Genomic DNA, 16,107 nt, shown 5'->3' with positions numbered 1-16,107 from the left:
GGGCTAGGGACCAGGGCTACAAATCCCGGTAACCCAGCCCTCCTCCCCCAAAAGGACGCAAAAGGTTAAGCTCGGAATCCGGTGATAGAACCTTCAAGTGGGAAGGGCACGGGGTTGTAGTAGCTTAAAGGATTTTGTAAAGGAGTGAAGCCTCCTGGAGGGGTTTCCTGGAGAAGGTGACTTCGGGACTAGTCTGAGATAGTCCGCCCAAGGGCCAAGCTGCAGAGGCACAGGTACAGACAGTATCTAGACTATCGAGGCAGGCAAGGCCATATCCGTGTGGAATCTGAGCATCTTCTTTATAGTAAGGCAGTGAGGGTGTGGAGCAGGATGTTAGAGACCTTTAGGTGCCAATTGCAGACCCACGGATGGAAGGTGAATTTGGAGCATCTAGCCCGGAAGCCGAGCCTTGAAATAGCCCCCAGAAGCCCAAGAGAGGCTATAAGGCCTCAGCTAGCATTGGAGCCAGGAACTCCCAAGGAGTATTGCAGGATGGCACGGTCAGGGAGCAAGCGACACAGAAAGATTGAGACTAAGATCCCTCTTAGCCCAGTTTGCACCTTCCTCAAAGACCTCTTGGCTCTATCCAGTGGAGAACTGACCCTGCACTTGAGAGCGCTCCAGACCGAAGGAACTGCCCTTCTTGACCCACACGTGACTATCACAAATCGTTTTCATTGGCAGGTTCTCCTGTCCTAGGCATAGTTTTGTTCCCTTGGTTGGCTTTTGGTTTGCCTAAGGAAGGCTGGCTTCTCTGTCTACAAGCCTCACTAGGCTGGAGGGAGACTTCCCACAGGCCTCCACTGATAGAGAAAAAGTGCCTGAGCCCTAGATTTTTCACCCCTCAGCTTGATTTGCAGTAACAACTCTGATGACTTTATGAAGATATATATATATATATATGAAGATATATATATATATATCTTCATAAAGAATATATATATAAATTTCCCCAATATTTTCAGAAGGTGATGGCAAGAGCAATGATCTTTTGCAAATTTCCACAATTCATTTGAGACTAAATTAAAATAAGCATCTTAAAAGTTAATTTGTTTCTTTTGTTCTGTTGTTTTCGAGATAGGGTCTCACTGTGTAGCTCTGGCTGTCCTGAAACTCACTATGTAGACCAGGTTGGTCTCAAAATCACATAGATCCACCTTCCTCTGCCTCCCCAGTGTTGGGATTAATGGTGTGCCCCACTATGGCCAGTTTTGAAAGATTTTTTTTAAATTATGCATATATGGTGGGGTAGGGGAAGGTATGTATGTATGAGGACAGGAGAGTGTATGTGATTTCCCTAGAGCCTCCTACTGGGTGATGGGCCACCAGCTGAGTTCCTCTACCAGAGCAGTAAGTGCTTTTAAAGGCTGAGCCATTTCTTTTATTTATTATGTATACAACATTCTGACTGGATGTCTGCCCGCACGCCAGAGGAGGGCGCCAGATCTCAGTACAGATGGTTGTGAGCCACCATGTGGTTGCTGGGAATTGAACGCAGGACCTCCGGAAGAACAGCCAGTGCTCTTAACCTCTGAGCCATCTCTCCAGCCCCTGGTGAGCCATTTCTTTAGACCCCAAACAAGCAATTTAAAAAAAAAAAAAAAAAAGAAATTAGGTGGTCTGTGTGTTAACACACGCACACAAACTTACTAGAAAGAGGAGTTTGCGCTTTAACTCTTAACCTAACATGAAATGCAAGAAAATATAAATTTTGTGTTGTTTCAGTCATTTAACCATTTGCCCATCGTCGCCATCGCCCCCGCGCCCAGTTATTAAATCTGGTTGTCAGGGAAATCTGTTTTTTTCCCCCTCCCTTTCACAGTATTTTAGATTTGGATCATGGAACTTTTCTTAAAAGTCTTGTCCAAAGAAGTACTGAAACCAGAACAATTACCCAAGGTTCTTCAGAGAAATGACTTCCAGCTGGTCACTGATAGAACCTATTTCATTGATGGTTCCAACCAGGGTATGAAAACCATCCCGTCCGAGATCTTGGCACTGAAAGAATTAGAAGAACTGCATCTGGAGAACAACCAGATTTCAGAAATCCCCCAGGACATCCAGAATTTAAAGAATGTCAAGGTCCTCTACCTGCACAAGAACAAACTGCAGTGTCTCTGCTCGGAGATGGGGTTTCTGAGCAGCCTGGAGTCGCTGGACCTGAGTGGCAACCCGCTGCTCTACTCCTCGCTGCGGATACTCGGTTGTCTCCGCGCGCTTCGGGAGCTGCGGCTCTACCAAACCGGCCTGAGAGAGGTTCCCTCCGTGATCTGCAAATCGCTGCACCACCTGGAGCTGTTTGGGCTGTCGGGGAACCACCTGGAATCGCTGCCCAAGGAGATCGTGAACCAGAGCAAGCTCAAGGAGATCTACCTGAAACACAATCAGTTCTCGGCTTTCCCTGACGACCTCTGTGCCCTTTCCCACCTGGAGGTGGTCGATCTGGACCACAACAAGCTTAAGGCCATCCCGGATGAAATCGGGAACCTGGTGAGGCTGCAGAAATTCTACGTGGCGTTTAACAACCTGCCTCTTATACCGGAGTCTCTGAGCCGGTGCAGCAAGCTGTCGGTGCTGGATTTGACCCAAAACCTCCTCCACTCCCTCCCGCCCACCCTGGAGCAGCTCACAGAGCTCACGGAGGTCGGGCTGAGTGGGAACCGCCTGGAGAAGGTGCCCCGCCTCCTGTGCCGCTGGTCGGCGCTGAACCTGCTCTACCTGCGCAACACGGACCTGTGCGGACTGCGGCGCTCCTTCAAGCGCCTGATCAACCTGCGCTTCCTGGATCTCAGTCAGAACCACATTGACCACTTCCCCGCGCAGATCTGCGCGCTCAGGAACCTGGAGATCCTGGCGCTGGACGATAACAAAGTGACACAGGTACTACTTCCTTCCCGCTGTCACTCTGCTCGCCTGTCCTTTACGTGGCACTTTGTCCAGCCAGTATATTGAACCAGCTACCGCCAAAACAACAAACAAACAACACAGGCTTATCAAAGATAGATATTCCACAATGATAATTCTAACCTCCCTCTAGTGTTCTCTTAGGACGTGGGCTGCAGCCACTAGGGTGTTTTCATTCTCAAGGGCATGTGAGGCAAAACCGAACTGAGTTGTTTTAAGGATCAGAGTGCCAAGATTCTAGCCCAGGTTTTGGATTCCAGGGTCTCTCCTCCTAACACAGGCCACCCGACAGTTTCCATAAAAACATGGGCTTTAGCCCCTGGCGTCTGAAAATACTTTAGTCCTTCACTTTCCATCCCCAGGACACTGAAGAACAGGCTGGGGTTTGGTTTGTTCGTTTGTTTTCTCCTGGAGAAACTGTCCCATGGGTGTGGAGACGCACTTTGGAATTGCTCACCACAGCGTTGTTGAGCATCTGAAGACCCGCGCGGAGCACTTGAATGTCGGTGGTGGCATAGGCAGATAAGCTGCAGAATCCTCATAGAATGTGATATAAACAATGAAAGCTACCTGAAGCTGTATGTGCCCGCGTGGAGCCAACGCAAATGGTGATGCTTATAGAACAAGGGGGGAAAACCCCGATAAACAATATATTCATTGTTGAACTGCACAAAATTACAAATATGGAGGCCAGAGACATGGCCCATTGGGTAAAAGTGTTTGCTGCTGCCAAGCTTGGAAACTTGAGTTTGATCCCGGAGAGGCAGGAGGAACCTTGTGGAAGGACAGAACTGACTTCTGCAAGTCGTCCTCTGACCTCCACACTTACTCTGAAGCATACAGGCTCACAGGCACACACACAGAAATAAATAAACATAATAAGCTTTTTAATATTACACATATAAAATAAACAAACCCATATATACCACCCACTTAATGAATTTTTATAACAAAAGTATAAAAAGCAATAAAAACATAAAAAATATGAACTGGAAGGAGAGTAACCAAGTTCCCAAGAGTGGCTGCCTTTGGGAGGAGGGATCAAGAAAGGCGTTAAGCCCTGTGCTTGTCTGACATGTGGAAGTTCCTAGTTCATTCACCAGGGCTATAAATAAGCAAATAAATAAATAAGCACAATAAGCTAGGGGATTTGGAGACAGGAGAACTGTCTGCATGCTAGTGGGTGGCTAGCTGGAAACACACAATTCAGTGGAAACAAGAGAGACTCTTTAGAAACAAGGTGGAAGGTGAACACTCACTTCTAAAAGCTGCCCTCTGACCTCCACACACATGAACTGAGCCACAAGAGAAGGATAACACTGTCCTAATCATGACTGAGTCATGAACGATAGCTAACCTTTTTCTTTTTCTTTCTTTCTTTTTTTTTTCAAGACAGGAGTTTCTTTGTAGCTTTGGAGCCTGTCCTGGAACTAGTTCTTGTAGACCAGGCTGGCCTTGAACTCACAGAGATCCATCTGGCTCTGTCTCCTAAGTGCTGGGATGAAAGGCATGGGCCACCACCACCAGCACTAACCTTTCCTTGAGAGAAACTTTAAATTCTCAAAGGAGAGACTTGCATGAATTCTGCTTGCTAACAAGAGAAACCCCAGCTTACCCCATAAACCAAACTGTGCTGGAGAGTAGACATTTAGGCAAATAGTATTGGACTGAATGTGAAACTCTTTATGACCTGTTCCTTACGGTTTTCGGTTACTCAGTTTGTATTGTTTGCCCTTTTGTCCCCTCCATGATGCAGGAGATTTGAAATAACCAAAAATAGTCCTTTTAGAATAAATCAGTTTTAATAAAAGGAGAAAGAGGGGCACACTTACAAAGCCAAAGCTCCAACGATGCAGAGAGTCAAGCTGGGTGGGGGAGGGAGAAACAGGGGCGTCTCTCCCCAACCCAGTTCTTTTTAAGGTACCTTTCTCCCCTGGGGCAGCCACGCCCCTGAACGCAGGGATTGGGCCAGCTGCCCCAACACCTCCACTCTCAGTTTGTCTGACACTATGACTTAGAATCACAGGCTTGTTTTCCTTCCTTGTTATACGTGCCCTTGAGACCCATCTGATTGGTTTCTGGCTCTGAAAGCTTGGCAGTAGCTTCTCACCTTGCCTAGCTGAGTGTGAAAATAGCATTCAATAGGTACCTAAACTGATTTTACCTCTGTAGTAAATTATGATTAAAAGAGAAAGCAAACACAGAGTATTCAACCTCAAAATGTTCAACTATGGTGTCATAAATAATTGCTCCATGTTGATACTCTGCAGATTCTGTGTGCAGATATTTCAGTTTTTATAGTTTTTTATGTGCATATGGATGGATGCATGATATGATGTGTGTGCATGGGGCTGTGCACCACAGCAGGCACATGACAACTTTGTGGAGCTGTGCACTCACCAAAGACCAGGGAGATGCTAGGAGGAAGACAGGGAAGTGAGGGAAGATTTCCCACAAAGAATGAAATCAGACAAAGGCGTGTGCAAGTCAAGAAATGGCTGAGTATGCATCTAGAATTTTCTTTTTAGCAGTAAGGGGGAGCACCTTTGATGCACAGTGAGTAGGGTGGTTACGTAAGTCAGAGGAAGGTTTTCCATGAGATTCTAGAGGCCCAGAATGAGAGAGTAGTGAACCTGATAGCCATGTGGCTTAGTGAGGATGCTCCGAAGGTGATGCTCTTCTGTCTGGGAGGCGGCGAGGAGAGGGCTGCAGAGCTGAGCCGGCAACACACTCAGCCACTGTGCTCGGGTTAGAACACGGAATCTGCTTAAGGCGTTCCTTTAAGTTTGGTAGTCTGTAAAATAAAACCTAACTTCCAAATAAGGTGCAAAATCCTTGGTGTTCAATAGAAGGCAAAACATGAAGAGACAGATCCCAGGATCTACAGGGAGCATCCTAATGAGAAACACTCTGAACATGATCTGCTTCCAGTGGAGTTCAGAGAAGTTTCAAAGCTGTCTGGGAAAGACTTCTGGAGCTAAAAGCACGTGTCACCAAAGGCATCAATTCCAAGAAATGACTGTATTACGATTATTGTTGTTATAATAGTCCATATAATTGTAGTGCTCTTTCTTCCAACATTATCAGACACTCTCTAGGTAGCACAGGTACAATGAAGCAACATTAGTTGACCCAGGTTGTGAGTAGCAGAGGAGAGGCATCATTACCCACGGACTGAGGCTGGCCCTATGCTTTCAGAGACTTGATTTCTCATCTGAAGAGTTGACTATAAGATCCCATACCAGTTCACAAAAGAAGCAAGATGATGTTATTCAAGGACAGTGATAGCACATGTTACAGACAGATACGCTGTCCAGATCAATAGAACACATGAGTAAGGATGCTCATGGGCCCCACTCACTGTTCTATGCTTCATCCTGTGGGGTGTAGATTAAGCGGTGGGGCTGTGTCCCGCCACTCAGCTAGCTTTACACCTGAAATAATTAAATGGAATCTGTATTCTTTTAAACACTGCCTGGCCTATTAGTTTCAGCCTCTTATTGGCTAATTCTCACATCTTGCTTTAACCCATATTTAGTAATCTGTGTAGCACCACGAGGTGGTCGCTTACCAGGAAAGATCTTAACCTGCATCTGTCTAGGAGAGGAGAGGCATGGCGACTGCCTGAGGTGTCTGCCTGACTCTGCTTTCTTTCTCCCACAATTCTGTTCTGTCTACTCTGCCTACCTAATTTTCTGTCCTATTAAAGGGCCAAGGCAGTTTCTTTATTAACCAATGAAAGTAACACATAGACAGGTGACCCTCCTCCATCAATAAAGCCTGTTAAATTCGGCACTGCGAGTTTGTATACAACTTGGGTGGCACTAACTTCAATACTGATCACCCACTACTGCTAAACAACCCAGAAAACTTAGTTTTGAGTGTTTAAAAACAGTCTCAACCTTAACTGTAGCTTTCTGGAATACTTCCAGTTACCATCGACCATGGGCTCACTTTTAAAACTGAAGGTACTTGGACTCACAGGGAATGACTTTTCATCCTTCCCAGAGGAAATCTTTCCCTTAACGTCTCTGGAGAAATTATACATTGGACAAGACCAGGGATCCAAGTTTACCTACCTGCCAGAAAACTTCAAGAAACTGAAGGTAAGCCCTCTCAATGAACAGACAAGAAGTGCATGCCGCCCTCCTCCACAGCCTATGCTGAGAGAACTTGAGGCAATGTTTCCAACACTGCAGAAAACATGCATCTGTTTTAGATTTCCAGTCCCAAACCATGGGTTTCACATTTTGAGGCTCTCACTGTTCCTGAATAAGCCCTATTACACTCTACTGTCATAGTTACTCAGTATGTTTTGTAAAAATTCACTTTTTGTTCTGTCAACCAGCTCCCAAATAAAAACACGGAGACTTACAAATCATGACAGCTGGGCCTATAGTATAGGCTTGGTTCTAACTAATTCTTAAGACTTAAACTGACCCGTTTATATTAATCTATGTTCTGCCACATAGCACATGACTGTTACCTCTTGTCCTGTACTTCCTGTATGTTCTGTGTCTCCTGGTATCACTCACTGCCTTTCCCAGAGTCCCCTCTGTCCCCAGAAGTCCCACCAAAACTCTTCCTATCTAATTATTGGTCATTCAAATTCTCATTTAAACAATCAGAGGCACCTTGGCAAAGACACATCTTCACAATGTGAAACAAATATTCTGGCAACTTGGCAAAGATACATCTTCACAATGTAAACAAATATTCTGCGACAAATAATCTGTTTTTTAAAGGAGATGTCATTTATTTATTCTCTGACAATTTTATACACTTATGCAATGCATCTTGATCATAGCCACCTCAACTTCCCTGCTTATTACGCAAGATACTCCCCCCAAACATCTGCCTCTGTCTTAGGTGACTATGGCTGTGATGACAAACCATGACCAAAAGCAGCTTGGGGAGGAAAGGGTTATTTCACTTACAGTTCCATATAACAGTTCATCATCAAAAGCCGTGAGGGCAGGAACCTTGAGGCAGGAGCTGATGCAGAGGCCATGGAGGGGTGCTGCTTACTGGCCTGCTCCCCATGGCTTGCTCAGTCTGCTTTCTTATAGAACCCAGGACCACCAACCCAGGAATGGCACCACCCACAATGGGCTAGGCCTTCTACCATCAACCACTAATTAAGAAAATGCCTCACAGCTGGATCTCATTTTCTTTCTTTTTTTTTTTTTTTTTTTTTTTTTGGTTTTTCGAGACAGGGTTTCTCTGTAGCTTTTGGAGCCTGTCCTGGAACTAGCTCTTGTAGACCAGGCTGGCCTCGACCTCACAGAGATCCGCCTGCCTCTGCCTCCCGAGTGCTGGGATTAAAGGTGTGCGCCACCACCGCCCGGCTGGATCTCATTTTCTTAATCGTGGTTTCCTCCTTTCAGATAACTCCAGCTTATATCAAGTCGACATAAAACTAGCTAGCACACCCTCCACCCTTCATGTCCATTCTTTTTCTTTAAAAATCTGATGGTGTCCATTACTGCTGCCTGCTAGAATGTTGACTGAACTTTGTGTGGCTTGAATTGTGCAGGCAACCACCTCTTCTCCTAGTTCATAAGTCATGTCATGTCCAGAGAACAGCATTCCACAGCGTCCCGCCCCATCTTCTGCTTTTCTTTCCACATCTTCTTCTATTGTATTTCCGGAGTTTGATGGGATCACTATCGATTTCATACATGGACTACTTAAAATGCACTTATTTTCAGCCATTTTACCATTTATGCTAAAACTCCATTTACCATTTATGCAGCAGTTAACTCCACATTAACTGCTGCCTAACATAGGAAGAAGCTTCTCTGGCCAAGGTTGAAGGCAGAACTAGTCTATGGGTATAAATGTAAGTATTATAAAGGCAGTTGACAACATGAGCATTCAGCAAAACCACAGTAATAATTTCTTTACTGGCACTATGACCTCCCCAGCCATGGGCTTTTGACCAGGTACACATTCCCTCCGGTGTAGGCCTCAAATCCTAGCAGAGACTGATTGGTTACCCCATACCTCACATGCCACTATTGCATCAGTAGCTCTTCAGCATGTCTCTCTACTGTTGTATTTTGGTATGTTCTGCTGTAGAGATTGACTCATACCATTTTCTATTTAATTTATATTTTTCATAGGTTTCCCCTTGAAAATGACATTGTTCAGAAGTTAAAGTATCCTATGAGTAACATGATTGGGAGCCTAAATTCTGGTACCTGGGATTCCCTGCAAGAAACAATATGACCTGACTTTCTTGTTTAGTGATAGGTGATCCGATGACGGGTTCATAGTTCTCTGCTGAATCCTAGCAGGATAACTCCATTTATAGTAGTGTCTTTATAAAGTATGCCTATATGTAGTTTGTCTTTATGTCTTTATGTAGCTTGGCTAATTTAACCTCTATGATTTGGGGCACTTAGTTGAAAAATTATAGCCATTTCCAAAGATAACTAGCTACTGAAAGGGAGTAAATGGTACGTGCTGTAATGATCCAAGTTACTTTTTCCTGAGGTTCTGATAAAATTTAGTCACAGTATTCTCATTTCCTCTGCAAGTCCAATAGCTTTATTCAAAAGCAATTGTTTTTCTTGATATTAACTCTGCAAATATTTATTAGTTATTCTTCTTGCCATGGGAACCAGTACACCTCACTAAACCCATCCAAGGAAGGATGGTTTATTTGGGCTCCCATGGGAGGGATTTCAGTCCATCACACTGGGGAAGACATTGTGTCAGGACTGGCTTTGCGTATGGCAGCAAGAATATGTGGCAGAGCTTCCTGAACTTTGGCAGTCCAGGCAACAGTGAGGTAGGCCAAAGCTAGGCCAAGTATGACCTCCCACGGTCTGTATTCTGCCAGTCAGGCCCACTTAAAGGCTCCACCAGCTTCAGGAAGCACCACAGATTGGGGAGTGAGCCTGAAAACATGAGCTTTGAGGGACAGTTCAGATTCAAATTACAACAAACATGCTTCTCCCATTGTTCAAAGGCATAACTTCCCTCCTGCACACGAACGGGCACTCACAGGTAGGTCTGGTTATTGTAATGCACTTATTAAGATGAGTGTCCTCACCACACGCTCTTGTGTTATGACAGAAGCTTAAAGAACTATATATAGAAAACAACCAACTGGAGCAGCTGCCTGCATCCTTGGGGTTAATGCCAAACCTGGAAGTTCTCGATTGTCGGCACAATCTTCTTAAGCAACTCCCAGACACCATTTGCCATGCACAAGGTGAGGAACTTGCCAGGTCCCACAGCCCAGTAGCATGAGTCCCACTCTGTTCATGAATGGCTTCCTTGCCTTAAGAAAGACCAATATCAGAGTTCGTAGAGCTTTGTCCTGTACCAGCCAGCCACTGACAGGCTCCCTAGCAACACGAGGGAAGCTAGGCACCTCTATATTTGTATAGCTAAGATCTTGCAAAGGTATTTATAAACTATTGTAACAATTATAAACAATTATACATTTGAATGAAAAAGCGAGGCAAATAGTGGTTGCTATGAAAGTTAGCATACATCAATACTTACTTTCATTATACCAGTACCAGCAGTTATCGACTGAACACATACGATATGGCAGCATTTAGAGTTCGTGTAATTATTTAATTATGTAATTTTGTTTATGCAAGTATGCAAGTTTATGTAATTATGATGTAAATGTTTATCTAGATCACTAAGTCATTGGAAAAACCCAGAATGATGAAATCAGGGGATATTTAGAATTTTTAGATTGACTTGGAAAGAACAGTTACACTTGATTCCTAAACACTCAAGTATTGCTTGGCGGAGTCACTCCTTATCCGTATAGCATCCGTGTGCCCTCCCATCCAGCAAGTCTTTGCTGAGTCCTGGCTGGGTTCTCTCGATGCGCTGGAAGAGCAGACACAGACAGACGTTTGATTTGGTGGTACTAGACACCAGGGATCTGTTGTCTCCCTCCTCTCTAGCCACTTACCAGTGGATCTCAGCTGGGTGACTTTAGGCATGGCAATCCTAAGCTACATCGACCAATTACAATGAAAATCTTTGTAGGTTTGAGAGAGCTGCTGCTGGAGGACAACTTACTCACCCACCTCCCGGAGGACCTGGACCGCCTGGTGAACCTCAAGGTCCTAACACTGATGAACAACCCCATGGAAGACCCTCCAATGGCAGTGTGTGCCCAAGGCAATGATGCCATATGGAACTTCCTGAAGGAAAATAGAATGAGGAAAATAATGGCCACGAAGGTATGCTCAACACAGGTTCCTTTCTTTTTCATTTAAAAAATTTTATTCTTGGACGACTTTATGCATGGATATAATGCATCTTGATGATGTTCCTTATTCCCCTCATCCCTGCCCTCAGACCTCTCCCAACCTGTCCCCCTCCCACCTCATGTCCCTCTTCTCCATGCCTCCCTTAATAACTTATCAAAGTTAGTTAACGCTGCCTGCACGCCTATGGATGTGGGGCAGACCCTGGAGCACGGGAAACCTACCAGCACTCACACCCTGAAGAAAATTGATTCTTCCAGAAGCCACCAGCTGCCAATAACCCCTCAGCTAGGGAGGAGCTGTCCATGCTGGATTTTTGGTGGTTTGACCTTGTGCAGGTTTTGGGCAGGCAGTCACAGCTGTTCTGCCGTGAGAGCTCATGAGTGTGAAGGCCATGTCGTGTTTAGAATGTGACCCACCCTCCTTGGGTTCTTACGTTCTGGCCACCCCTCTCTTCTGTGATGTTTTCTGAGCACAGGGACCAGGGACTGAGGGCTCAACAGTCACTTGTTCTCAATTCTTTGACCAGTTCTGATTCTCTGTATTGACTGCTACCCACTGCTGAAAGAGGCATCTCCAAAGAAGACTGGGTGTAGCACTAACCCATGGATAATAGTGTCTCCTTCCACTGTGTGTGTCTGGGCATTAAACATGGCTTGTTGGGGTTGGCGGCAAGTGTCCTTACCCACTGAACCTTCTCAACAGCCCCCTTAAATAATTTTATTGGAGTGAAAAAAAAACTTGCATTAACTAAAGCAATGAGATGAGATTAAGACACCAGAAATAGAAGCATTCATGGATCAGAAGACTAGAGACCAGGATCTTGCCATGAACTAGGGTCAAAGGGGGAAGAGCCTTAGATCTTGCTCTCATCCAGTGACTCCGTGAGACGTTAGAGACCTCAGACAGGCAGGAACATGTCCTTTTCAGTCAGCATCTTCTGTACTTCAGTCAGTCCAAGCCAACATCATTTCATACCCAAACAACGTTAGCTCCCCAGCTGGCACCCTGCTTCCCCACTTGCTTCCCCACAGCATCCCTTCTCCTTGGTAATCCCACGGAAGTGGGTCTCAGTAGTCTCTGGTGAAGTGGACACGTCTTTGTCCCTTCTGGAATAACAGTCAAGTTCCTGAGTCAATCAGATTCCCGATCATAAATCAGCCATCCACTTAAACTAAATATCACAAATCTCCAAACAGCCGTCCACTTATACTAAATAGTAATACTTCCTTTTCTTTGTCAAAATTAAACTAAAGCAATCATCATTAAATTTTAGTAAATCAAAACAATACCTAAGCTGCAATATGGAGGGAATTAAAATTAGATACATTTTTGTACAAATATGTACTTAAAATGACTGTTCTAGAAGAATGAAAATGGTATTTTATTGGTTATTTCCTAAAAGCATTTTGAAAGGTCATTGCTCTTCTTGCACATTTTAAAAATGGGTATCCAAATATTCTTGCCATAAAATTGAAATAATTACAAAGAATTCAGTTTCCAAAGCATTTTAAATGTTGACGTTTAAATATGGTTGATATTTTAAATATAGTTCACTATTTTAAAAGTCCCTGGTGGGATCTCAGTGCCCCTATAATACCATTATCAATCTATTCATAAAAATTTGGATAAGCCTGTTTTTCATAGGTAGAAAGTTTGTGCTATGTTTTATTTTCTTTCTTGAATATGGATTATACCATCCGCCTGCCTCTGCCTCCCTCTGCGATTGTTCATGCATCTCAGTTCTTGAGAGGCAGAGGCCAGTGGATTTCTGAGTCTCAGGCCAGTTTAATCTACATAGTTCCAGGCCAGCCTTATCTACATAGTCAGTTCCAGGTCAGCCAGGGATAACTAGTGAGATCTTACCTTAAAGAAAAAACAAAGAAGGAAGAAATGAGTGTTATTATGGGGAAAAAATCAAGGTAAAGGGAACTGAGATTGCTAGAAGCTAAGCCTTATTTATTCAGGGTGGGTTGGCGGGTGGATGTGTGTGAAGGCACATGGGTGCAGTCAGAGGGAGTGGGAGAAACAGTCTAATACCAAACAGTCAGCTCTGAACACTCATAGGTCACATTATACAGATTGTGTAGGTTATATTTAGGAATATCTCCATATATGCATATATATATGTATATACATGTCACAACAATTAGGGAAAAAATAAGACATTAATTTGAAAAAGAGCAAAGAGAATATATGGGCGGGGGGGGGGGTGCTGGAGAGATGGCTCAGTGGTTAAGAGCATTGCCTGCTCTTCCAAAAGTCCTGAGTTCAATTCACAGCAACCACATGGTGGCTCACAACCATCTGTAATGAGATCTGGTGCCCACTTCTGGGCTGCAGACATACACACAGACAGAATATTGTATACTAAATAAATAAATAAATATTAAAAAAGAATATATGGGCGGGTTTGGAAGGAAGAAAGAGAAGGGAGAAATGATGTGATAATATTATAATCAAATATAATCAAAAATCAAAGAAAAAGAATTAAAAGAAGAGCAGAGATCAGACAAGAATCTGCAGGGGTATGTTCTCTTTTTTCTAGTAAGTTAACTCAGGTCACCAGCTTGGCAGCAGCTGTCTGTACCTGAGGAGTCTCTCGCACCCCATTGTTCCTTCCTTTCTTCTTTACAGTCCTCCCCACTCTCTCTTTCCCGTTCTTGTGTGTGTGAGTGTGTGTGTGTATGTTTGTGTGTGTGAGTGTGTGTGTGTATGGGAGTGTGTGTGTGTGTGTGTGTGTATGTGTATGGGAGTGTGTGTGTGTGTTCACTGAGAGGGTGTTGATTTGCCTGGGTGATCAGTTATCTTTGTGAAGATGACTGTCTTGGCTTGGGCTGCAATAACAGATACCACAGAACGAATGGATTAAAGGGCCGGATTTTACTTTCTCCTAGTTAAAGAGATGGGGACTTTGACATCAGGCTCCAGCCTGGCTGGATTCTAGGGTTCTAGTGTGGTCCATTCCACTGGAGGGCAGGCAGGGCTTCAACATAAAGCGGGAACACAGGTTAGTCTACAGCAATAAATGAGCAATCTCTGGAGAGGGCAAGCTGCCTGAATACTGGACAGAGAACTTGGGGCAGAGCAAACAGCTGAAGCAGAGGCCCTGGGTCAGCATGGTGCCTGGTGTATCCAAGCAAGAGAGCAACCCATGTGTCTAGGCCAGATGTCAGGGAAAGAGCAGATAAGAGAATCAAGAGATGAGAGGGTACGGCCAAGTCAGATTGAGCCTTGAAGCCATGGTGAGGAAGTCGGCTTTGGTTTGGAGAGAAATGAGGAGCCATCATTGGAGAGTCTGAGCAGAGTGCACCGTGGGACGACAGGTGCTCTCAAGTAGGTGGGCAACAGCAGGGTCTGGGGAGCCGTGGGGGCTGCTTTTATCTCCTTCAACGAGAATGAGCAGAGGGCACACTCAAGGTCTCTCAACTGTCCATACTCTATGCTCTCAGCATTGGTGAAGTCAGACATTTCCTTATTTATTTTAAGGCAGGGTCTCATGTAGCCCAGGCCAGCCTGGGACTCAGTGTATAGCCAGAGATATCCTTGAACTTCTGACCCTCATATTTCTATCCCCCAGGTGCTGTGATTTCAAGCATGGCCACCAAAACAATTCACGTGGCATTGGGTCTCAGACCTAGGACTTCACACATGCTTGGGTCAGCCAAGCTCCACCTCAAGCCCCTGTCATACACTTAGTAACCCTCCCACCACTGCACATGGCCTTCAGAATCCATGACCCTGTGGAGGCCCAAAAATGTGAGCCTATTTTCACCTTGTCTGAAGGTCAGAGAGTTGGAGGTTGCTCAAAACTGTTGACAACCAGGGTTACACATCCTGACCTAGGGTGTGGTTACTTGGTTCTTTTGACATTAAGAGGGTCCACTTCACCCTGACCAGTGGTCAGGAAATTCAAGCGTACTTCTGCTCCTTCTTTTGAAATAGGAGGTTTGACCTTGGGAGTGACTGCCTATAGGATACTTGGTCCAGGGTGGGTTCACTGTAAACAACAGAATGCTAATGACTTGATATCTCCAACTATTGAAGCAAGTAACTGTTCTAGTTACTTTTGTCTTCTTCCCCTTGGGGTATAGAAGTATGTGGGAAATTAAATGCAGGGATTTCACTGTTCACTGGAACTCCCCTCTGGGAGTCCTCCCTCCTATATTTTCTGTTTTCTAATTTTCACTCGCATCTTCGTCCTCCTTACCATTTTACTGATCCCCATTCCCTACCCCTGTAAGTGGTATAGTTGTCAAAGTTGGACTCTGACAGGCCCTCTACCTGATTGCCTTGAGACACGGTCTCTCACCCAACTGGAGGATACCATTTCTTTTAGCCTAGCTGGCCAGTGAGCTCTTAGGATCTGCCTGCTTCTCCCATATGCTGGAGTTACAAGCATATGACACATAAAATGTTGAGGATTTGAACTCAGGTTCTCACACTTGCTTAGCAAGTGTTCTTATCCATGGTGTCTCCACAACCCTTCATGTAAGCTGCAGTCAGACCATGGGAAACTAACACTGAGTTTGGGTCTACCTTGTTTTCAGATTCAGGCATGGTGGCGTGGAACCATGGTGAGGAAAGGATATGGGAGTTTTGAAGAGCTACTGAGAGCCCGAAGAAAAGGGAAAAACTCTCCAAAAGATAAGAAAGGGAAAAAGGCTGCTGCCAAAGGAAAACCCGCAAAAAAGAAATAAAAAATAATTGTGGAAATGAATGAATAAGATGAAGATTGTTAACAGAGCAGGAAGGCCGCGTGTCTAGAGCCCAGACACAGCCGCAGGAAAATTATCCACCAACTTAAGGTTATCTGTAATAATAAAAGACTCTTAATTTTGCTGAAATGTTTATGGGAAGCATGACATAACACCTGACAAGTGCTTCAAGATAGCTTGCTAGAGGAGAAAGAGGACATGGGTTCAGATGAAGCCAGACAGGGCCAGCTGTTAGCGAC

The 16,107-nt window shown here is 44.7% G+C and overlaps 1 protein-coding gene across 1 annotated transcript; it reads left to right on the top strand.

The window, feature by feature from the left end:
• Positions 1-1,839: 1,839 nt before the first annotated feature.
• Lrriq4 (leucine rich repeats and IQ motif containing 4) lies at positions 1,840-15,829 on the top strand (the record flags this gene model as incomplete). The annotated part of the gene is made up of 5 exons (XM_038346920.1): positions 1,840-2,880; positions 6,837-7,010; positions 9,988-10,126; positions 10,927-11,123; positions 15,701-15,829. Coding segments are annotated over exons 1-5 (1,680 nt in total), but the record flags the coding sequence as incomplete, so codon positions are not given.
• Between the last annotated feature and the right edge of the window lie 278 nt (positions 15,830-16,107).

Source organism: Arvicola amphibius, chromosome 11 (assembly GCF_903992535.2).
Source record: "Arvicola amphibius chromosome 11, mArvAmp1.2, whole genome shotgun sequence".
In the NCBI taxonomy this organism is placed as follows: domain Eukaryota; kingdom Metazoa; phylum Chordata; class Mammalia; order Rodentia; family Cricetidae; genus Arvicola; species Arvicola amphibius.
Note: the sequence above shows the minus strand (reverse complement) of the source record. Positions and strands in the feature narration are given on the sequence as shown.